At 38.2% G+C, this 23,302-nt stretch overlaps 1 protein-coding gene across 3 annotated transcripts in view; it reads right to left on the minus strand.

The window, feature by feature from the left end:
- Nucleotides 1-23,302, minus strand: part of DNAJC13 (DnaJ heat shock protein family (Hsp40) member C13) — a 49,752-nt gene that overhangs the window by 22,146 nt on the left and 4,304 nt on the right. For 2 of the 3 annotated variants that reach the window (XR_001862108.1, XM_008633907.2), the window contains exons 2-32: nt 23,170-23,245; nt 22,520-22,669; nt 22,128-22,169; nt 20,862-21,062; nt 19,557-19,763; nt 19,376-19,471; nt 19,144-19,235; nt 18,175-18,341; nt 17,996-18,075; nt 17,747-17,916; nt 16,842-16,941; nt 16,485-16,592; nt 15,832-15,987; nt 15,046-15,102; nt 13,668-13,789; nt 12,436-12,511; nt 11,306-11,401; nt 11,021-11,164; nt 9,811-9,825; nt 9,197-9,279; nt 7,845-7,998; nt 5,602-5,705; nt 5,364-5,523; nt 4,355-4,417; nt 3,923-4,024; nt 3,669-3,773; nt 3,067-3,269; nt 2,553-2,637; nt 1,915-2,069; nt 924-969; nt 591-745 (exon numbers count right to left, since the gene is read on the minus strand). Coding sequence is in view for 2 of the 3 variants with exons in the window: in XM_008633907.2 (XP_008632129.1) it covers nt 591-745; nt 924-969; nt 1,915-2,069; nt 2,553-2,637; nt 3,067-3,269; nt 3,669-3,773; nt 3,923-4,024; nt 4,355-4,417; nt 5,364-5,523; nt 5,602-5,705; nt 7,845-7,998; nt 9,197-9,279; nt 9,811-9,825; nt 11,021-11,164; nt 11,306-11,401; nt 12,436-12,511; nt 13,668-13,789; nt 15,046-15,102; nt 15,832-15,987; nt 16,485-16,592; nt 16,842-16,941; nt 17,747-17,916; nt 17,996-18,075; nt 18,175-18,341; nt 19,144-19,235; nt 19,376-19,471; nt 19,557-19,763; nt 20,862-21,062; nt 22,128-22,169; nt 22,520-22,669; nt 23,170-23,245 (3,570 nt within the window). In the remaining variant the exon portion in view is untranslated. The remainder of the gene's footprint in view (nt 1-590; nt 746-923; nt 970-1,914; nt 2,070-2,552; nt 2,638-3,066; nt 3,270-3,668; nt 3,774-3,922; nt 4,025-4,354; nt 4,418-5,363; nt 5,524-5,601; nt 5,706-7,844; nt 7,999-9,196; nt 9,280-9,810; nt 9,826-11,020; nt 11,165-11,305; nt 11,402-12,435; nt 12,512-13,667; nt 13,790-15,045; nt 15,103-15,831; nt 15,988-16,484; nt 16,593-16,841; nt 16,942-17,746; nt 17,917-17,995; nt 18,076-18,174; nt 18,342-19,143; nt 19,236-19,375; nt 19,472-19,556; nt 19,764-20,861; nt 21,063-22,127; nt 22,170-22,519; nt 22,670-23,169; nt 23,246-23,302) is intronic. The other variant, XM_008633908.2, reaches the window with a different exon arrangement.

Here is a 23,302-nt window from a genome sequence, read left to right on the forward strand (position 1 = left end):
TTTAACACTTGCCCGGCAGTCCTCAACCCTGACTCACTGTACAGGTGTGTTCAATGATTTCTTCTGAAAAGGTTTTCCTTAGAAGCTTCCCACATTTCAGTAGGGATTTAGAATAGGATTCTGTCCTATTCTATTACAGAGCTATATAAACACCATGAAAACTAGTTTATTAAAAACAACTGAAAGTGACATTTTGCTTTTCTCAACACCGCTTCCCTTTCTGGAAGACCCCAATATGTACTGGAATATTAGGGGTATATCACAGAGATAGGTGCTGGTAATAAAAAAGTACATATAAATGAGTAAATATAAAGCAGCACCTCACACACATCATCAAGTCTCCATTCACAAAAGTAACTTAATCAAGATGTTCACGGAAATATTCCCCCTCCCACTGACAATTCTGCTCTCCCTTGCCCTGGCTATTTTTGGTTGAAGCAGAGGGTAATGTAGGACATTGCCCTTGCAGAAGGCAAACAAGAGGAAGCCATAGAATCCAGGTATTTTCATCTTTCTTTAAGAATATGAAACATCTCTTCAACATAACCTGCAGTTCAGATTTATTTGTCCCTCTGGTAGAAAACAGTTACCTCATTTCATTGCTCCAAATTGCTTCCGGAGTGTCAAATTCTCCAAGGAATATCTCAGAAAATTTTTCTGGTTCATAGTTTTCTAAATAACACACCATTGCTTCAGGAAGAATATGTCCAAGTATACTTCTTTGAACAATATCTTGACTTTTTGTCTACAGAAAAGATCACATGGTCATCTCAAAGGTAATTGAATTCTGTCTTGCTAACTAATTTGAGACCTAAAAACTCTCTCCCTTTTCCCCTACAGTTCTTAAATTCTAGTTAAAACAGCAATAGGTAGTCTGCAAAACTATTAGAAAACAGAGGTAGTTACTGTTGCAATATACTCACTTCTTCAGACTTGAAAGCTTGTTTTGTGTGAGTATATTTCAAAAACCTAGAAGAGAAACAACAATTATTTTCTTTTTGATTGATACTTAAGTACCTTTAAATAGTAAGCAGACCAACATAGTCCAGGCTGGCAGGTACTATACATTTACTTTGAGATAAAAGAGTAATGGCAACAGTTTTATGAATTTCTGTACAAAGTTCATCCTCGTACAAAGTAAATCCTTGGGAACTCCACCAAGCCAAGCAGTCCCATGTTATAAATGTTGCCTTATGTTCATCATTTGAGTTTGGAAGTCTTCTTCCTGAAAGCTTGTTTTCTACACACACACACAAAGATGTTGACAGACACACAGACAACCTCTGCACTGTTAGATCATCACTGCAGGGATGAAACAAGATGATTTTAGACTAACTGCTGACAGTTCTATTACACCAGAGTCATCATGGAAGCATGTAATCATTTCCCAATGCATTTCACTGTAGAAGAGACTTAACTGGAACTGTAGGACAGCTTTTTATGAACTATTGCATTTAGAGGAAAAGCACTGGAATGAACTGCAATAGCCACCTGCATGTGCAGTGCATGTATCAGGCAGTACAGATGGATATAACTGTTTTAGGCTTCAATACTGAAAGAGGTTATTAGATTTTTTAAATCCTTTCAACAGCTGCCTACTATCAAAAGCTACATTAGTGTATATGTAGCCTGTGTTACTGCTCTTTAGAGCTTGTAATGGTTTATTCTTCTACAATAAAGCTTGTTGGACTGTTGTACTGTTAGAACTGTATCATCAGACATGCTCTCATTCCCTCTCTGGAAGGATGATAAGCAATTCACTTTTTAGTGACTGACTAGATCACGTGAAGGCAATTTTTCTAGAAGAAGGATTTCATGTTGGTTCTAGCAAGCCACACTCCACAGATCATGTAGAGATGTAGAGCAGCAGTCCTGAGCAATCAAGAGGTACTTTTGGCTGCTCTTTTTCCTCACCTTGCAATAGGAAGTACATTGGAACCTGTGTACATCATGATGAAGAAGAATACTCCACTCAAATAAAAGCGAGGTAACTGAGGGTTGTCTTGCATGACATGAGAGAGCAATACAGCGACTTTTTCCACAAGGATAGGATCAAAAGTCAGTAATAGCTGAAAATAAAGACAGGCATTTACATTAGCTGCAAGTAGTGCAAGCTATCTAGCCAAAATTGAAGTTTTAACTAATTATTGAGACAACCCAGTAAACTTAGAGGAACTACAGTTAAAGAATACTTCAGCTTAAAAATAGCAACTGTCAATCAAAGAATATTTAAAGTTGAAAGGGACCTCTGGAGATATCTTGTCAAACCCCTCTGCCAAAAGCATGGTCTTCTAGACCTGATTGACAAAGACCATGTCCAGGTGGCTTTTCAGTATCTCCAAGGGTGGAAATATTTCTTTTTGAGATATTGTCTGAAAAGCACAAAATTTGCAACAACACCCTATGAAATGAACAACTGCTTGGTCAGAGATCTGTGCAATTTTACAGCTGTTCTTTGATGTGTCTGCCCCACTTAAAACATTCACACAAGGAAGATGATAGAGTTAGTCAAACTTTCACTCATTTAGGTACATTTTTGAAGAGTTGCTCACCTGGGTGATATGAGGAAGGCAAGTACTATCTGACAACAGCCTTTTCACTCTAGGCAGAGGTCTTATAATAGCATTATCTTGATCCCTAAAAAAAAATCAAGTAGTACAGCAGTAAGCACACATGCCTTTGTTCATTCTTGAAAGGGAAATTTTATTAAGCATGAGACTATTGAAGCCATATTCCTTGTCTTTTTTTGTTAATTTCAAAGTTTGTTGTTAGACTTGGTTTAATGTCCTGCATTAAAGCAGCTTTGTTTAAGTTGAACAGAGCCTGTCTATAGCATTAGAAATCCACATAGCTTGTGCATTCATTCTTGCAATCCCTTTCACAATATTAGTATTGTCTCATTTACAAACTCTCTATTTGCCCACAGAATTAATTACTACCATGTAAAAGGCTCTTTAATAGAGTTCTTTAATGTACTACTTTCTAAGAAAAGCTTTAAGACAGAATTTATAAATTCATGTGTCTGCCAGATAAAGTTAACCCCTTCTGCTGAAAATCGCTGTTTACCTGCTGGGAAAATATCCACACATGGTGATGAGCATGTTGAGGACAAGTGTGGCAAGGTCAGTCTCATTCAACACAGGCTGGCCGCTGGCAAGCAAGCACCACTTCAGCTGAGGGATGACCTGTAATGGTCGCCAGCCATCCATACCTTGAGCCCAGCAGCGAGTTTTTGAAGTCAGCTTTCCATTGTTCCATAGTTCCTGCATCTATTGCAAGATAAGAGATGAATTAGTTCATCCAACATTCAGAGTCACCTTTGCTCCTTAACACTCACACTCATGACAAGCTTTTAACTGCTGTATGGCAGACTATTACAGTTGCATGAAATTTCAACGTGTTTATAACCCTGTCACAGAATCATGAAGTAGGTATCAGATTATGTTGCAACGTTAGTTGAGGCATGGAGGGATAGGCAGTCTTACCAAAAAGGCTGTGGTTCTTGGCACAACATCAAGTCTCTTGTCTAGCTTTAATCCTTATTTAAAGAGTTACTCGGAGAACAACATTCTTTAGCATTGTTTATGGTCCCTCTCACTGTTTAAAACACACCCAGTCACCAGGACAGAAATAATTTGTCAGGTTGCGAGTCTGAAGCTGACAGGTACCTCTTGAAAGCTGTAAGGACCACTCCTTTCTTTGTCAGCATTGCCAAAGTACCATTCTTTCTCGCTCTCCCTCTTCGCATCAGGTGCTGCCTCAATCACGTTGCTCTAAAAGTTGATGTTTACAAGAATAGCTTTAGCTTCACAGTGCAAATACCACATTTCTACAAGAAATGTGAAAAGTACATAGGTTTTTTTTTAAGAATTGTCCCTTTTGCAGAGCAACATATGAGTAGTAAGAAACAAAGGCCAAGTACCTGCAAAGGGACTGTAGCTCTGCTTGTGTGAAGATGTGCCAGAGTAAGAAGATCTACAAGGATTCGGATACCATTTGAATCCATAAGGTCCTTCACATTTCTCTGTTAACAAATAAACTGAGTTACCAAAAGCATTTTCTAGATAAGCATTGCTACAATTAAGCACTGAATAGTTTTATTCAAGTAAGAAGTGACCACAAAAAAAGTCAAATCATTCTCTAAAGTGACTAGAATGGTACAATCACCACAACATCTACATGTTTCCTTCAGCTTTCTCACCAGTAAATAACAGCTACCACATTCCAGAAAGCTGTATCATTGTTCTAAAACTTCCTCAATACCTGAATTTTTGTTCAAGTTAACCCTGAAAGACTGTATTTTACACAGTCAAAAGACTGATAAAGTGCTGTTAAGTGTACATGTCCACCTCACCTTATTGAGGATCAGCTTGTTGAGGAACAAGATCAATCTGTCCCGCTCAAGCCTGTCAGTGCACTGTTGCAGCAGAAAAGAACAAGTTAGTATTTCACAGCACATAGTAGGAGTTCCCTTCAAAAGTCAACACAGTTGCACCTGCAAAGTCCCATATTATTTTCTATGCCCAGATAAAACTGCTGACTATTAAGTGTTCAGTTTCATGCACAGCTAATAAAGGTAGTTTTCTGCCACTGAGGAGCACAGGCCTTGTTGCCCTCCAACCCTATTGTTGCCCTGGATCAATCTCACTATTCTGCTAAGTCTACTATTCTGTCAAGACTATGTTTGGATTCCAAGTGAACCAGTTAAAACAAGCACAAGAGAAAGAGAGAATGCTTTTAGCCAGCAGAGAGGATCTTCAGTATTACATCCCTGGTGAGACTATCCAGGCTCAAGGCAAAATAACAAGGGACTACACTGGTTCAGTTTCACCTGCAGCAGCCAAAACCCATGCTGATGCAAGGAAAGAACTCCTCCTTCAGACTGCATGGAAGTTTATTTTTGCAAGCTGAATCAGTTGTCAGACGTAACTTAAGAGACACTTAATAGGCAAAGCAGCTACCACTACAAATCTAATCCACCACATGTGCTCATCTAAAGCTATCACTTCATGAGGTCTGGGGCTGCAACTCAAAGTCAGTACTTTGAAATAACACGATATGAAACAAGGTTCTTCTCTTATAAAGCTTCTGCATTTTTCAAAAGCAAGCTGAAGTTATATCTGCATTTTGTTGGCCTTAAAGAGACTAGTTTGAAATACCTCTATGATCGGCAGTTTTTTTAGTTAAACTTCAATGAAACTGAAACAAAGGGAGATACTAACAACAGCCGTTTACAGCATGGAAAAAGTATTCACATTCTGTAAACCCAAAACTTGGGTTTCACAGTAACCCAAAGGATCTGAACATACGTTGGACTAGCAGTATGTTAACTACTATATCCAGTAATTTAAAATAATTCTTACCCTTTCTAACATTCCAACAATATACTTAGTATCAGAAAATGGTCCTATTTCTTCATGACATCTTCCATAAACAATGGCCAATGCTTGCAGACATAAGCATTTCATATTCACTTTTGGGGTAAGCAAGAACCGATGGTAGAGTTCATTGAAGAATTCGTATCTAAAAAAGAGATAAGATTTTAGTAAAGAAAACAAACACAGATCTTAGGAATGAGATAAGATTTTAATAATGTCTCACGATCTTTTGATTGCTCCACTCTCTTCAGTTTCATCTTCTTCCAGCAGCAGTCTTAGATAATAATCCCCTATTTTTATTTCCTCAGAAAGGCACTCATATTTTACCTGTAACACAGAACACCTTACTTAACAATATATATTGTTTCTTCTTCAGTAAGTTTTTGCTTCCATAACAATACTGAACTTGATTGCATCTAAAAACTCAACAAGGTTAGCAACCCCTCCTAAGCTGTCGGAAAACTGAAATCTGCAAGTTTTCTGTTAAAGAAACACACATCTACAAAATACAAAGCCACTGGCTATTGCTGCCTCCCCAAATAAATGAAGCCTCTCATCTTACTGAACTCTCAATTTCCAGTCTTTAACTAACTTGTTTCTAATATCAGCTGGTGTTATTAACTAAATTTGGATAATACATGATGCGTTCAGTGACTCAAATTTTAATAAGTAGTTATTCCAGTGCAAGGTATTTCACTTAATGTTACTGCAAGTATGAAACACAAGCATGACCTAATTACTAGTTATACTTGCTATTGTGCTGGATAATAAAAGCCTAGAGGCATCAGTTCACAAAACAAGAAGCTGAAGTAAAATTGCACAATAAGAACCATCATTAACTTCAGAGCAACTACATTAAATTTAACAAATGCCTCAATGCTCAGTGGTAACAAGCATTTGGCAAGCACTTCAATTAGAGGTACCCCTAACATACAACAAAAGCTACTCTACAGTGGGTTTTCTTATCTATAGCTTGCAGATTACTGTCATGAGGCCACAAAGTTATCTATAGATTTGATCACAGCATACAATACAAAGACATTCCACTAACTGGTATGCTTTCAGAGGAGTCTCAAGCCACCATCCCCCTTGGCAAAATGACAGGTTCCACAGTTGATAGAAAAGCCTTTGTCACCACTATGTAGTTCAAATACTTAGAGCATAGTCCAAATAACATATTCATTTAAAGTATTTAAAAGCAAATCTGTGAGACAGCAGCTGTTCAATCCAGTCCCAAAGTATCCTGGGTTGTAGCTGCAAGAACGCTACTGATACATTCCAGCAGCATAAGCCACATAGGAGTGTAGAGTACATGGGGGAAGTCTGTATTACTAAGTTTCAAATTTGTGCTTCTGATTCTGTCCCAATTTGCACAGCTAAAAAGTTGGGATAGCAGACACTCTTGATGCCCAGAAGTCCTGTGCCTGACCTATACCTGAAGGAAACGTTCAAAGACAAATGCCAGTGCAAGAAATACCAATCTAAACCCAGTCTTAGCTATTTACTTCAGCAAGGTAAGAAGCAACCTGTAGTTGTGTGATAGGGATAAACTGCATACATAAACTAGTTCTCTCTCATAAAGCATTAGCCTGATGTCTTGCAGTTCTTCCTGATTTCCAGAGCTGAGAAATTCCCCAAACCAAGTGTCTTCTCATTTCACTAACAGTTCTCAGCTCAAATGAAGAAAGAAATCACTAGAAAGCTGTACTCTAACAAGGATGGCAATGGGAGTATCTAAGAAATATGTTGTAGCTGAATTCAAGCATGGCCTTGCTTTACTTAAGTGTTACACATTAACTAAAACTATGTGGAACCACAACAATACTGGAGATAAGAGAACAGTACAGGAAGTGTTTATTAGCACATTAGTTGAAAACATCTTGCAAGATGTTTTGAGAAAGCCAGTAAGGACCACACTGATTGCTTTGCAGAAGTATCAAAGTTTTTTTTTTAACTTTAGGTACTGCTGTTTCTAGAATGGGATGACAGTGCCCTTCATCTGTAATTTACAATGCAGCATGTTTGGCAACCCAGTATTTAACAGACATAGGATTACTGAAACATGAAGGAAAGGAAGACAAACTTGTTATCAGGAAGAAGTGACTGCTGAAACTACCCAAAACAAGTCTGATAGAACACACTCAAAAACAAGTATGGTTTATCTGGATAACAGTGTAAGGACCAACTCTCGTCTTAATGCAAGAATACACCATGGGTTCTGATAAATCTTTCATCTCTATAGTGTCATTTGTTAGTTAAAGAGGCTTCTGTTTTGCAGCGTGACACTGGACAGTAGTGCCTGTTCACAAAATCAAGCCTTAGCAGTTTATTCCATAACCTCAAAAGAATTCTAGCTTGCAGTCAGGGATCATCAACACAAGATTCTCTTGTGGAATAAGAGAGAGAAGTGACATTTCAAGTAGATATATTTTACAGATGCAGTTAGTCCTACAGTTGGTCATTTACCTCAAACTCCTGGTGGTTCCATGAGATAACATTAGCACTACCAAGTTCTCTGTCAATATTAAATGCTCTCATCTCAGATTCAAGAGTATCTCTCAGTTCTTCCCGTGTTTTGAAGTTCCAAATCAAGTTTGATCTAGCATGATCCTGTACAAATCTACAAAAGAATTTACATAGTTTAAACCCCTCAAAACATTATCTGAAAAGCAGACAAGACTCAGCTGGCAAGCTAGGGGAGATTGTTAGCATTAATGGACCTTAATTAAAAGGCAGAGAGCAGTGGTCTCCAGTTTGTTACTGTAATTACAGCTGTTCACTTCTATACTGTTTTCATAGCCATGGAGGCCAGCCTAGACTAAAGCACACCTGTGTGATTCCTTTGGGCTCAGTTTGCCATCTGCATGTAGTTGATGACCAGGAGACATACAAGCTATTCACTGTAAGCCAGTAAGGGCTACAAGTAAACAATAATCCAGAGCAGCAGACATGGACATACCAGCTGTGTTTTAAACCAACAACAACAACAAAAAGTAGCTCATGCAGTAAAATAGAAGTTGATGCCTTAAGTGTCACAAAACAGTCACTGGACATTCTTTAGCAGCAGTTACCACCACAGCCTTTGGATCCAAAGACTGAGAACAGTACTTTAATAGGTTTAGGAACACATGAATCCTCCTTTCATAAAACTGTATTTGACATTTAGAAACATCAAGCACTGAATCAAGCAGTTAAGTTTATGGAATTTCCCCAAGCTTGCTTACATAGTTTGTTAGCCAAGCCAAGCTTTATTAGTCCACTTAACACAATGGCTCTAGCCAAAGTGATTTATCTTTTTCAGATGGAAGGCCCTCCCTTGTAAACTTTGACAGCTGTAAGAACTCACAGGTAAGCAAGTTGCATTTAGGATCTGTGGCACTGTTTGAAATCCAGGATCCATGTGCTTTCTCTTGCCCTGCTTTAAGCTCATTTCCAATTCAAGTTACAACATCTTGAATAACTTACAGGTTGACGAACCAACAAACTACAATGCTTTCCAGTGCTACTTCACTTGGCCTTCAATATCATGCAGATTTGCACCTGCAGTTTATTTGCTCTTCCTTTTGGTTCAAGGGGAAAAATTACATAGTTCAGTAATATTTCAGAAGCTTTCTAAATTCTTCATTTTCCTAAACACAAGTGGAATCCTTAAGTATAGCTTAGGGGGGTTTTAGTAAGTAGCTGTTACAAAACACTTGCACTGTTTCAAGGCAGGCAGAAATTGGAAAAGTTACAGCAACTCAGAAGATATTAACAAAAATATCCAGCCAGGTAATAACTTGGATCTGAGACCACCATATTAACTTCAGTATTTTCACCTGTAATAGAAGAGATCCCAATTTGCTTCTATTTTTATTCTTTGGCGTCGTTTCCTTAATATCACTGGTTTTTGAATAATGTTCTGCAAAAGAACCAAATTTCACAAGTTAGTTGAAGCAGGTACCTCCCATTTTCCCCTTTTAAAATAAAAAGCTGCGTTTTTTACACTCCTTCAAAAGGAGTTAAGCGTCATTACTACTCATACTAAGTTAAGCCTCATTAATAACGTCTCCTTTTCTAGCCAGTAGCAGCAACAGACTTTCACAACTGTTATTTGCACCAAGTTAAATCATGCCAGAGAAACTTTCAGCTGTTGGACAAATCATTCATTTAGAAGCAAGTTATCCCTGAGAAAAGCTTAGTTCCCACCACCATAAGCATTGATCAGCTTCAAAGCTGATGGAGGCGAAAACCCACATGAAGAATGTCTTGCTCTTGAAAGGAAAGAACTAGAGGAAGTCACAAAAATAAAACGCAAGCCTGACTTGGTCACTGAAAGATTCCCTGTTTTGATGAAGTATGCAGTCAGTGCTATAATCTACATGACTTATCACATGCAAGCAGAAGTCTGAGCAACAGAGTTCACACAAATGACAGAGATATACAGACTCACCATATTGTTTCTGTCCTGATTATGAAGGAAAATTGGAAGAAAAAGAAAAATACATTTAACGCTCCAGAGTCACTGAAGTAATTTAACGTAGTAACACTGAACTTGCTACTACCTTTTCCAAGCTACAGTTGCACATAGTTACTGTGAAATGATACAGCTCAGAACTCCACACAGAAAAATTATTCTTTAAACTCAGTGTCTAAGTCAAGTTATTTGAAGTGCAATTGACCTTCCACTGTTTTTCACATTTCTCCAGTTTTGAACCTTGTTCACCATTATTTCAGAAATATTACTGTCAAACTGGTGCTCACAGTCTACATCAAACTTGAGCTAGATTTTAACAAGTTAAGGTTTTCCTAAATTAAAGCTTATTACTACATCAGAACAAGTACAAAGGCATTTTCAACGCTCTGTATTGCACTTTTCATCCTTCCTTGCATATACAACAGATTGTTTCACTTCCAGAATGCATAAAAACAAGCTTAGTCAGTATCCTAAAGAAAGTTAAGGGCAACACCTCATAATTCAAAGTTTGTCATATAGAACGCGGCAATAAAACTAGAAGAAAAAGGAGACCAACAGTAAAACTCAAGCAGTGCTTAAGCTCTCCTCTTATAATATTAGATCAAAACAGTTATTTACTGCTTCAGTCTCAATCGTGACCTTAGGTACAGTCTTGTGCTGCTGTTTAAGCACTGAGATAACCATATTCAAGGGAATCCTAAGCTGCTGTCCCTGTCCATGGCAGGGGGAGTAGAACAAGATGATGTTTAAGGTCCCTTCCAACCCAGGCCATTCCATGATTCTTCAAGCGGGTTCCGTAACTAAAATATCACTGGTGTAAAGTACATAATTTTGAACACAAAGAATATTCCGTTTCTTCTAAATATACTTCAAAAACTGGCTTTGCTGCATTTCAAGGAATTTTCTCTTCTCCTGTATAATTGTCTTCCAAGAAATGCATGTAGGCTGCACTCCAGTTTGATAAGGTTGGCTAATGTTTAATACATATGCTGAAGGAATCCGTTTGCCTTGTTTACATTCTGCCTGGAATCCATTCCTAACCTGAGAATAGTATGAGGTAGAGAGTTTCTGCTAAAAGGAAGAAGCACTCTCACATCACGACACTTCTTTACTATTAAGTGTGTGTTCTGACACTCAACTGTGACTTAGTCAAGTTGCTCTAACAAAGAGTTTAAAATACTTTTACCTCTTTTTGAGCTATGCCCATTCGGTCTCTCCAGTGCATCAAGACTAGATCCACCTTCTCTTTGGCAAATTTTTCAACTTCTTTTGCAGCTTTTCCAGCCAGTCTCTGCCACTCTGGCACTTTATTAAACTTGCCATACTGATCCTGCAGAATAAAACCAATTACTTAAAAGTTGTGGGTTATCTTCGCTGCAAGTCAATGCAGCAGTCAAGTGTCTGTATTAGGAAAGTCACTAAGACTGTACATCTGTATAATGGAATCGGTAAGATAACTACAATTACTTACAGTTGCAATTTTTAGGTTATCTCTAACGTGCATTCTATCAGCATCTTTTTCAGGAACAGGATCAGCACTGTCAAGGTATGCCAGCAAACCTGGTGGCTAAAAACATTCAAAAACAGTGTCAACACACATGTGGCTAATGAATAGAAACCATCACGTTAGATAATAAGATAATTTCTTTAAATCAGGAATTTCAAAACACAATTTATATTCTACTCTAAAGTAAGTATGTAAAGCTACAGCATTTTTTTGCTGTGATTAGTAAAATGCCATCATCCTCAACAGAATTGCTTAACAGAGGCACATTATTAGCTTCAGTGCAGCAGAACTCTTGGCTATATCCCATTTCTTAAAGCAGCACTTAATGCACCTTGAAAACGCAGGAAGAAAAGAATTGATCCCATGGCAGTACCAAAGGGGATGAAAAAAAACTAGAATCCATCTACATTCTCTGATATGGACTAAGTGTTACATGTGACATTAGAGATGAGTTAGTCTTCTTTGACTAAGCTTTCCATAAGATAGGGACGAAGAGCAGGACAGTTTGCTCTGCCAAAAATGAAGGAACTGCTATTTTGAAATTAAAAGCTGGTAATTTCCCAGATATAAAAATTCCTTACAACACTATTCATTGCAATAACTTAAGCAAGAAGCATTCAGGAGGCTGTAAGGGTGAAAGAACGTATGAACTATCAGCATATGAACTAACAACATACAAGTTTAACCAAATTACAAGCAAAATTGGACAGGCAAGGCATGAAAGCATAGACAGAACTCTTAATGCCCTAATTTCTTATTGGCACAGAAAGCATTAGAGACATGCTTACAATATCTCCCACATTTTTGTCCTTTTAATCAAGAAAAAGAAGTCATACACCTTATTTTTAAGTTTTGTGCCATAAAGTATTTTAAAAAGTGTCAGGAAAGTAACAGAAAACTTTTAGAGTACGAGATGCTTTGAACTAGACATCAATATGCTTTAATTAGCAGATGCCAGACTGCTGATCTCCCAGGCAAGACCTTCCCCCTTGAAGGGAAAAGGGAATATGTTTACAATATAGACTGTTCCAACTTCGATACTGCAAACTTTCATATTTTATTCTTTTGCTACTCCATATTCTGTTTTTACTTACCAAAATACGTTTCAACAAGTTCATAGCAGTTTTGTTCTCAGCTGTCCAGAGGCCAACCAAATGTCTACTTAACTGCCTGAAAAAGCCATTGAAATTAACAAACTGCAAGTTAGTACTTTAAACAGATTTTTAAACTATTAAACTGCCACCCTTACCATGCTGATGAAATGCAAATGAGCAAGAGCTTTGTGCTCTTGAGTGAGTAAGAGCACAAAGTATTATATTATTCAAGAATAAGCTTAGCATGCTTTAAAGTGTTGCCTTTAAGAAGTTCCAGTGAAGTTAGTGGAACAGTAGCAGCACATGCATTTTGATCTAGACCTCAAAAGAACACTTGAGCAATAGAGCAGAAACATCTAATAACCAAGTGTAAGTTTATCCAGCCAACTTTAAGTTACAACTAAAGTTAAGAGTCTAGAAGCCATCAAGAACTGCTACATGCTCTACTTGAAGCTCTTAATACCAGTTATTGGCTAGAAAAGCCTTCCTGGGAGCCTGCCTTCTATGCCAACTGATACTTCCTGCCAACTTTATCACTAGGATTCTACTGCACTGAACTGAAGCATTGCTACAAGCACATCGTAAGTAGTAGCACCAAACAGAACTGGCCTAACAGATGGTTTCAGACCAGCTCTCTCCTGGATGACACACAGTGGCAACAAGCTCCACTTGTCCCTACATTCCGTAGCAACTCTGAGCACTTCAGGAATGCATACCTAAAGCTGCTATAATCTTGTATTTGGGTGGAAATAATTAACTCATTGCTCATCCTCCACAGTACTCCCTCAGAGATCACAAATTCTACTGACTGTTGATTCAGGGAATAATTTCTGTGGGGAAACTTCTCTCTCAGGTAGGATAGGTGACCCTAATTGCATGCAAGATGTCTGAGATGTGCACACCAGGTTTTATACAGTTGTACAGTACAAGTTGAAACTTTTTACAAGTTCCAGACATTCTACTTGCCTTTTCTTTCCCTGAATTAAAAGAAATAAAAAAATCAAAACTTGAGCCATTAATGAGTAACCAACCCAAGCCCACCTTAACAAAAAATAATCAAGGTTTATTAAGTGGCTGCAATCCTGGCTGAAGCTTGCTCTACTAAAACATACCAGCTGCTAAAGAAGATATTCTCCTGAAGAGTTGCAACTTTTCTTCCCTGACCTCCCAATGTTCACGAGGCCATTACTTAGATTTTTTTAAACATGATATATCAAGTGAGATGGACATACCTATTTGTAAGCATCCTCTGATCTGTGCTTATTGTAAACATAGCAGTGTGCAAGTGACGAGGTAAGGCACCTTCACTGAGGGCAAGATCTTGCATTTTGGTAGCAATCTCTTTGTCTCCTTCCTTTGGAAACAGGGCAAGATGATTACTAAAGAAAGAATCTTAGTTAAGCTGCTTTTATCTCAGTCTACAGTTCCAAGGCCTTCTTGACCATCAATTATGCCACCTCATATTCAAAAACCAGAAGCTAGAGTATGATAGGTTTTAAGTGAAAGTTCTCAACAGCAACTGCTCAAAGCTGTAGTAAAGCCATGGACCAGATAACTGGTAGTTACATCAGTAACTGAGGACAGTAACTGAAGAGGGCAGGATGCCTATCTCCCATCATAGATCAGGAGGTTGTAGTAGAAGCACCATTTCCACACTACAGTTATAAATTAGGATTAAACATAAGAATGGCAGCCACACATATTTGCTTGTTGCTTGACTTTTGCCAACATTTAAGACTAATGGCTACTGTTCAGTTTACACAGCCACATGGGTTAAGACTGCCACTCAGACAAGATACATCAGTTGCAATGAATAAGAAAAAGCTTTTGCAGCAGTTTTACTCGTCTGTGATAGGACTTTTAATAAATAACATAGCAACTTTTAGCTAACATTATCAGGTACATCAATGGAAACTTGAAGATTTGGAATACCTCTATTTCAAGTGTTCATTCACTTCCATTCCAAGAAAGTACTAGATGAATTTCAGATGCATAAGCCATTGTGATACAATGAGGCACTAACTTAAGCCCTGAATTTCAATACAGGAAGTGTCAAGAGTCAGTTAGCAAGGTCATCCTGCAACAATCATGAGGAACCCTCAAGAAGTATGGACTTAGCCCATACATTATGTGGTATGGAAACTTAAAGCCAAAGCAAGAACAGAGGCTGACATCACTAGTCTGCTCTGGGACACTACTTCTTGCTAATCCCAGTCCCATTCCATCTGGCATTGCATCCCAGGAAATACGGCCTCTCCTCCTTGAGACACTCTCTAACATGCAGGAGAAGTCTGGTGGCTCTGAGGTATGTGACTGAGCTACATACAACATTTACAGCCAAATCTTGACTGCAGTATGAAGACATGCAAGGCACTACCTAATGTCCCAACTCACATGCTTTCCAAATCCCCAAGTGTAAGATAAAGCAAGTTGCTATATTAAACCACTCACAATTAAGCAGATGTTATGTACCTCACCTTCCAACTTCCCCCTCCCCACTCCCCATTTGAGAAGCTGATATAACAAACTTCTCTTGGTAAGCAATTGCACTTCCAAAATAGACAGTACATATTTAGCATGCTATCCCAGCTAACATTGATCAAATCTCACCTCTATTATTGCCTTCATTACCAAACCTGCTCCTTTCACAATTGCCATGGAAGGGTGCTAGAACAGAATGTTAACAAATTATCCAAGTGCAAAAATTGAAGATTAGATCATCTGTGATTCAGTTTCCTTAACTAATGTACATGGGTGTTCTACCTCCAACTCAGTTTTGTGAAAGCTAGCCTTAAGAAGAGTTACTACCCTATACCTTTGAACAAGCATCTCTCATACAACTCCCAGACAGAACTCCTGGCACTGAACAGCAGTATATATCAGAGAAGCTGGAATAATACTGAGGAAACTGGCTGACACTAACCAAAAAGCAGAAGAAAATATTGTTTTTACAATAAGAAGGCATTGACATTTTAGCTAAAAATGCTACAATCCTTACAGGCTTACTACCGAAGAGGATGTTACTCTTGTTTTCTAACTCTCTTAACTCTCGTTTACTGAGAGAGAAACAAAAAGGCAGAAGACTCTCCAATCAGGGAGGATCTGTGCATCTATTGAATTTATCTTAATGTCCAAGTGGTTTTTTACTGTGTTTCTGGAAACAGGTCTTAGGCAGATTATTCTACAATGATTTGTCATATCATTCACTACAGAATAACCACCCCAATCTGATATCTGAAGGCAAAATAATAGGCAACTAAAAAATTCACCAAGATAGAAAAGTTTATTATGGCACATTAACCAGCTGAAGACAAACCTGTCTTTCAGGAAAATAAGAAAAATTTCATGTTCACTGATTACCTGAAGCCTCTAAAAATAGTGAAAAGTAAGTCTTACCTGAAAGAGCTTAAATAATGTTCTTCCATTAGATGCCACCATTTCCAACAACATGTCAAACTGCTGCCCCTCAGTAGTCTCACTATATGGAGCACATAGGGCAAATGTCAGGAAGTCCAGAAGTGAACTAATTACTAGGGCACCTGTCCCATGATCCTGAAATCAGGAAGACAGGTATGTAAATTCACATACAGTGGCCTGAGAGTATTCATGATGCTGAAGGTGCTCTTCCCTGTCATAGCATTAAAACAGTCTGTAAACAAAAACTACAAGTTTAGCATACTCCATTACTCTGAGTATGGCACTACTGTGGCAAAGTATTGGTTTCTAAAGCATAGCAGAGACTCAAACTACTTTTTCTATTTTAATCACACCAATTTGAGTTTACACTATTCTTTTAGTTAAGAGAAACATCCAGTTTTCATATTAAACGTGCAAACATTTGTTGCAGGACATTCAAATTCTGCAGTATAGACAGCTATGTCCTAACCTGTCGAGATCCAAGCTTAATTAAAACAAACTTCAGTGCAGAGCCGTATTTTCAATTGCAGGTACAAATACATTCAAAGATGCATCTAAGTATGACAAAAGCATTTTCACAGCAATTAGGAAAGGCACTTAAAGAAGCTATCTGTTTTCAAAATTTGACTTACCACATGGGAATTGAATTTGTCTAGTAGATTTTCTAGGAACTTCTTTGAAGAAAGAAGGGAAGCTTTGTTCAACTGCTCCTGCCTCAAGTCGTAGTCATCATGCATGGGCTATAAAAAAAGAAGTATTCACTACGCAGTCACATTTCAACCCTCAGTTCTTAACAGCTGTAATCCAAAAGCCATTCTTTGTACCCACAAAAGCACATCCTCCTTCAAGTTCAGCATGAAATCAATGTATAACAAGTTATTTCATGTCTGAACACACTGCAAGTTAAATGGCAGTCCCTATTTCCACATCTGTCAATAGCCTGAAGTTCATATATTCCAAAGTGAAAGAACCTGAAATTTAATACTTACACACATAAGAGCACAAAGCATGTCAATAGAGGCATGGGTTACTCCATCATTGTTCCTTTTGAGGGCTTTCACGACCTTCACTCCTAATCGTTCTCGAAATCTTTTGAAAGGAAAGCAAAACCACTAAGATAAGAAACTAAAATCTTAAAGTGACCAAGAGGAGTCTGCTCCCATTGCATTTAGCAAGCCAATACCCTGATATTTTCATAAATTTGAGATTCTTAGTAGGAAAATATTGACTTCACTGTTAACAACATGCCAAGCACATTCATCAAAATAAAGATGTATCTGTGTAGTTATAGGATACCATTTACAAAGAAACAGAACTACAAAGGTCTCAGACTAAGTGCTTTTGTGACTCTTCTCATCATTCTGTATATTATAGTTGCTCTACATTTCCTAGTCAGAAATATTTCAAATAATTTCTCGTTTTCAGAAAAACAGACAGTTTTTCTGCTTCCCTATGTTATTTAAGGCAAACTCCAAGCAATCTGTACTTACTACAGAAGTACAGCCTGCTAACATCATTTTAGCTTGTGTTGAACTGAAGATAGGAATGACATCAGCATACTTTCAGAATGAAGAACTGCCTACTTAAAGGACAGATGAAGGTACATGTTAAAAGTTTTTCCTCTAGGAAAATCATTAAACTGTATTTGCCTCAAGACAGAATATTTAACACAGGAAGAATCAGCTTTACTTGCTAATGATTACCTGGGATTCTCAATTTACACTAAAGCCAGGTGACAACCTCACACTACTGTAAACAATCGTGTACAGAGTCTTACAATCTTTTACAGAAGGGAGTCCTAACTCCATTTCTCAGTTTTAGACCCAAGTTACTAAAAAAACCTCGAGAACTATTTCACCTACTATGTCCAAGCATGAAGAGACTTTGCACTTACTTTGGAAGCTGAGTAAAGGCAAGGAAGCCTGCTTTTGAAGCCACTAGTCGTCTTACTGCTTGGAACTGGCTTTCAAGCTCTGCATTAGATGCTGCAGTATCTCCCTCTTGGGAGAGCAATGCTGTTATGGCATTATTAATGAGCTTCTCCTTGTTTTCTGAGAACAGACCCTGGTTAAAAAATAGCAATCAATAATTTCTTTATGCATTAGCAACATCTTAGAAGGATGGGTAAAGGCTCTATTCTTACATCTTGTGTAACTGCATGTAGGACTCCACTGTAGGAAATGTTAGCATTGAACCTGAACACAGCATCTGCAAAGTTACCATCTGGAAAAAGACATAACAAAAGTTAAGTGCACAATGCCTGATTCAGTATCTGGATGCTTTAAAGAGCACTATAAACCTATGTAAGAAGCATTAGCTTACTTGGAGGAGCAGCCAAAAACTTCAGATGAAGGCTCTCTACTTCTTCATCTACAGGCATACTGAGTAATCCCCAACGCTGGCCTTTGTGTGTGGAGGTCATTTTCACACAGACATCTCTATTACCAGAGGCTCTCACTCCATCCAACAAGCTAGCCAGGAGAGAATCTCTGGGTTGGGACAAAGACACACAAATACAATTTATATCAGAGAAGTGGTGCCAAAGAATCAAGTCATGAGAAAAATGGGGCGGAAAAAAAAATCACATAATGAAAGGCAGTAATACCTGGAATGTCTTACTACCACTAGTGCCAACAGCTACACCTCCAGAAGAAACCACAGACTTTCAGTGTTCCTTTATTCACTGCAGGGAGAGAGCTGACTTACATCCAGTACAGCCAGCTGCAGCCTTTCACTAATGGGATCAATTCTAGATTATCTGTTAATGAGTTACACATGTTGTGAGCCAAATCATCCCTGTGCTTTCTGCAAAACCTCACTTAGCAGGATTAGACTGTATTACAACTGCAAGTGCACTCAGGGACTGTTCTGTTGGTTGTTTTAAATAGAATCAACTAAGACTGTCTCAAGCAAAGAGCTCAAAGGGTTCACAGCCTTTACATTTCCATATTACTTCAACTGTGCTTTCTTCCCTTCTTTGAGATATACTACTTAACCAAGTACAGCATACCCAGAACTATATTGCTTAGGAGAAACAGGCTGTACCTAACTGTCCAACACCTTTTCATGTTCATCAGAAATCTTCTGGAGAGATTTGCTCGAAGTTGGGATGAAGGCAAATGGGAGAGATTTATTTCCTGTAACAAATCTTGATTTGTAAGTGGCTGACTGCTAGAATAGCAAGGCTTTGAATAAACCCCTCCAAAGGTCAGAGTTTATGGAAGCTGAGAAACCACAAGCACTACAGTAGCAACTTCATTTGAACCTGTAATGCACAGAAGCTCCAGTTACCTTTCTGTTGAAGAGTATTTCCGAATTTGTCCTTTGATGAATTCAATGGTGAAAAGCTGGGGGTTTTCACAGTCACACACTATTGCAAATACCTAAAAATAAGGGACAAGGATCACATTCATGAAGCAGTGTTATTTAGGTACTCTACAAATTAAGGCTTACGTATACTATCAATTCCACTCTTATAGAGCTTTCATTAGAAGAAGTGGTACTGAGAAAGAATGTACCTTACCTCGCCTAGAGGTTTCAAAGTTGCAATGTTGTAGGTAGCTGGATCCCTCTCAACTAAGCAAGCTTCTGTAAGAGCTAGTACTCTTTTCACAGGTTCCTTGTAAAACAAGAGAGAGGCATGCTAGGAAAGAGAACACTTAGTACTTAACAGGAACCAAGTATGTTCAGTCTGATAGCCTTACCAAGTGCCTAGGTGTTACTTTTTGAACAACAAACTCTGCTAAAGATGTTATAGACTCATCATTGCTGTACTTTCCAAAGCGAAGATTCAAGTATTGCTCAAATTCTAGGGATTCTTTCCTTATCCGCAGAGAGATGCCTATGAAGTTGCCAGCATGCTCTATTGCACTCTTGATAATTTCCTCCCTTTGCTCAGAGGCAAACAGGTGCTGCAAATTTTGTCAAGAAAAAAAGTTAACAGGTGAAAAATACAACACAGCTGAAGGAAATCACAGTTTAACAATCTTCTACTATATACCTAACACAAAGGAATGTTCACAGCAGGCAGACTAGCCTTTGCTAAGTGCATGGTATAAACACATATTCATTGCACAAGAGATCCACAATTAAGTTTACATTTGCCTTTAAAAAAAAAAATCTATAGCAGCTATTCCTCAAGGACACTGTGCTACACATTTGTGTGCCATTAAAGTTATGGTCTGCATGACCTGCCTGTCCACCCCTGGAAACAGACCCTGACAGCCTGGCAGAAGCGAGGAGCCAGAGAAAGCAACTGGGGCTACCACTGGCAATCAGCAAAGTAAGGGCAGTTCTAGAGGATCAATTATATATTGCTAGTTTTATGCCAGAGAAAAGCATGCTGCAGTACAAAAGACATGGAAACCCTGATCTAGTCCTATTTTGTTAGTAGAGACTGAGGTAGCTATACCTAGGAATTAATTTATTGTTAATAACATAAAGACCCTTTTCAGCTGCTTGAAGTACAGTACACAGAAATCCTGAAGTACAGTACACAGAAACCCTGTCATGACTCTAGAACCAACATTACACTGCAGTATTTCCCAAGCAAAGCTGCCAAGTAATCAGATCACAGGTCTAAAGAGGCAACAGCATCACTGATCAATCTATTTCTGAATAGAATCCCTCCATCGGTTAGGTAGCTTAGTAACACACTACCTGTCACTTCTGTAACTTTGAGAAATGACAGGAAATTCCACATCCACATCACATTCATATTCTCTACCTGAAAAAGCCCAAGATATTTCATCCTTTCTAGTTCTTAAACACGCAACACACACACACAAAAACCCCACACACCAAAAACCATAACCAAACCCATATATAACTCTCAAATGTTTTAACTAATTTCCTTTCCTTTTAGGACCTGTCCATAAACCTTGAGGCTCCACAGATGGGTCCCAAAGACGCACATACTTGTATGCGCCATGTATGTTGAAGCTTCATTATTAAATATGCAGCTATAAACATCCTAAGAACCATACCAAGATATTTGATTTAATACTCACCAATCTACTAAATCCTCCATAGAGGATACAGAAGCCTCCCTGATAGCCAGTAATATCAACAAAGCCTTCAATGTTTCTGTAGTCATAGGAGCACAGGACTTTATTTGTTGCAGGATCAATTTGGTCAATACCTCCAGGAGTCACCTCCAGAATCACAGGTTTCCTCGTATCACTCCAGTGATGCTTATAGCAGTTATACCTCTGCAGAGAGAGCTATTTTAAGACATCTACACACACTCCTTTACTACACAGCAATAGTTCTCTACTTAGCTAGTAAGTTCAAAAAATTATATAATTTCCCTTAATGCTCTTATCTATATTAAGAACACTATGAAGCAAAGGAAAGTAGCTGTCAACTGACAAGGAGGTCACAGCTTAAATAATCCATGTTGAAGCAAGAACAGAATCCCAAAAGAGCCACTCCTGAAAGAAGTAAGTTCTCTTGCTGCAGAAGGTGGTCTACTCACAGACTTCTGAACACTGTGGTTAGATGAGGAAATAGCATTTATACCAAATGCTGTTATTCAGCTAATTAAATCAAGTTAAGGTACATTTATCACTGGAGTGAAAATTTTTCATCGCCTGCAGTCACATTCTATTACAAATAGAGACTTATTTAAACCAGCAAAAGTTAGAGGTCTGTTCTACACTACAGTAAGACAAAGGGGATCCCCATATTCCACCAGTGTTACTATGCTCACGACTGAAGATTTATTCTACGAAATACTTTAAATTACTTAAAGTAACTTTAAGCACTTGATGTGCTATTTTCTATGACCAAAAGACAAATATAAAGCTCTGTATACTGTGCTGCTTATTACTGTGTTACCACAATTCAGTGAATGCCAATCTTGTCTGTAATCTGACCTATAGAAATCATTCTAGGAAGCATCAAATGTTCAGGATGTTATGCAGAAAAGTATTTAGTTAGAAGGTAAAGTAAACATTGACTAATGAATCAATGTTTTTCTTCTTTCCAAGTAAGAACTCCACGTGCCACAGCCCTGTATTTCAACAGTAAGATTCATAGTCCATGTACAAGCATAAGGCTCAGGCCAGCTGAAGAGAGTTCAAATATTCTACTGGTAAAGAGGTTTCCTGCTTTTGAACAAACTCCATTTTCTCTTCTTAAAGACTTCAGATCCAAATTCACAAAAGCTATTTTAGGTAGCACATATATCACAACCATAAAATACATGAACAAAGTAGAAGTCTTTAGATCATTTCCTTAAAACTGCACATGATGCAGATAAGCCAGACACTTACCCGTCCTGTGATTTTTCCTTCTGAGAAGTCTGTCCTGAATCTCTGTTTTTAAAAAAGTTAACCATGAATGAATGCAAATATGACAGCCAATCTATCCAGAAAGTCTACATTTAAGCTGACTCTGTTTCATGGGACTCATATTAAGCCTCCTCAGAAGGCTCACCATTCCACTGCAGTTTAATATATTCAATATTTGTAGCTTTACTCCCTGTTTACAAATCATGCAGTACTTGCTGCAACTGACACTAGATCAAGTTCATTAACATCACAGCTCAAAAAACTTGCTTTCCTACTTTTTATGCAGGGAAAGAAAGCATAATAAGCTACCACAAATGGTAATGGTAACCAAGTACTTACTGCTTGCTTGAAGAAAATAAAAATAAAAATCTTACCAGTGCCTCTGTAAGGAGTTCTGTTCTGTGCTCTGTGGAAAACTTAAGTGTTTCGGATTTTTTTCCACTCCCTTTGCGAAAAGTGAGGCTAAATTCTGTTCCTTGTCCTTTTCCAACAGGAGAAATACTACAGATATCTCCATAAGGCCACTAGACAATTGAAAGTAATTAGGTTATACTGCTAGTAATTTTACAGCTACATCTCCCCCTGCTTCTAAACCCCTTAGAACCTATAATAACCCAGGGACAGGCTGTAACAAGATGACAGTCAGCATGCTACACGACAGCATTAGCTGGAACTTCCTATTTGATACTGTGCAAAGTAAGTAAGTGTCCTGACTCCCTTCAGGGACATAGCTTAGCAGTGATCAAACTTATCCCAGTTCCTTTGGAACAGCACAGCCAAAGGCAAATTACTACTTGTTGGCCAAAACAGAGAAATTGCCTAAAAGTAGAAAACCTTACTGGGTATTTGTGGAGTCAGCGAAGGCAACACAGACCTTCTGTTATGTGTGCTTTTGTACACAGCTGCCACACCTTCTGGCTTTTCTGAGAGCTTGTCAGACTAGATGGTTTCTAAAGCCTGAATGTAACTATTCACTGTGGATAATGAATGTAAGTCAAAAATCAACTTCAAAAATGATAGTTACCTGATTTGTAACTTCTAGTGTGTTGGGGTTGTACGTGGTGATAGCATGGGTTCCAACTGAAAAGACTCGCTTATATCTAGAAAACAAAAAAGTGTTAAGTTTCTCCAGAAGTCACAGGAAAACCCCTGCTGAA

This window comes from Corvus brachyrhynchos, unplaced genomic scaffold (genome assembly GCF_000691975.1).
Source record: "Corvus brachyrhynchos isolate BGI_N302 unplaced genomic scaffold, ASM69197v1 scaffold94, whole genome shotgun sequence".
Classification (NCBI taxonomy): domain Eukaryota; kingdom Metazoa; phylum Chordata; class Aves; order Passeriformes; family Corvidae; genus Corvus; species Corvus brachyrhynchos.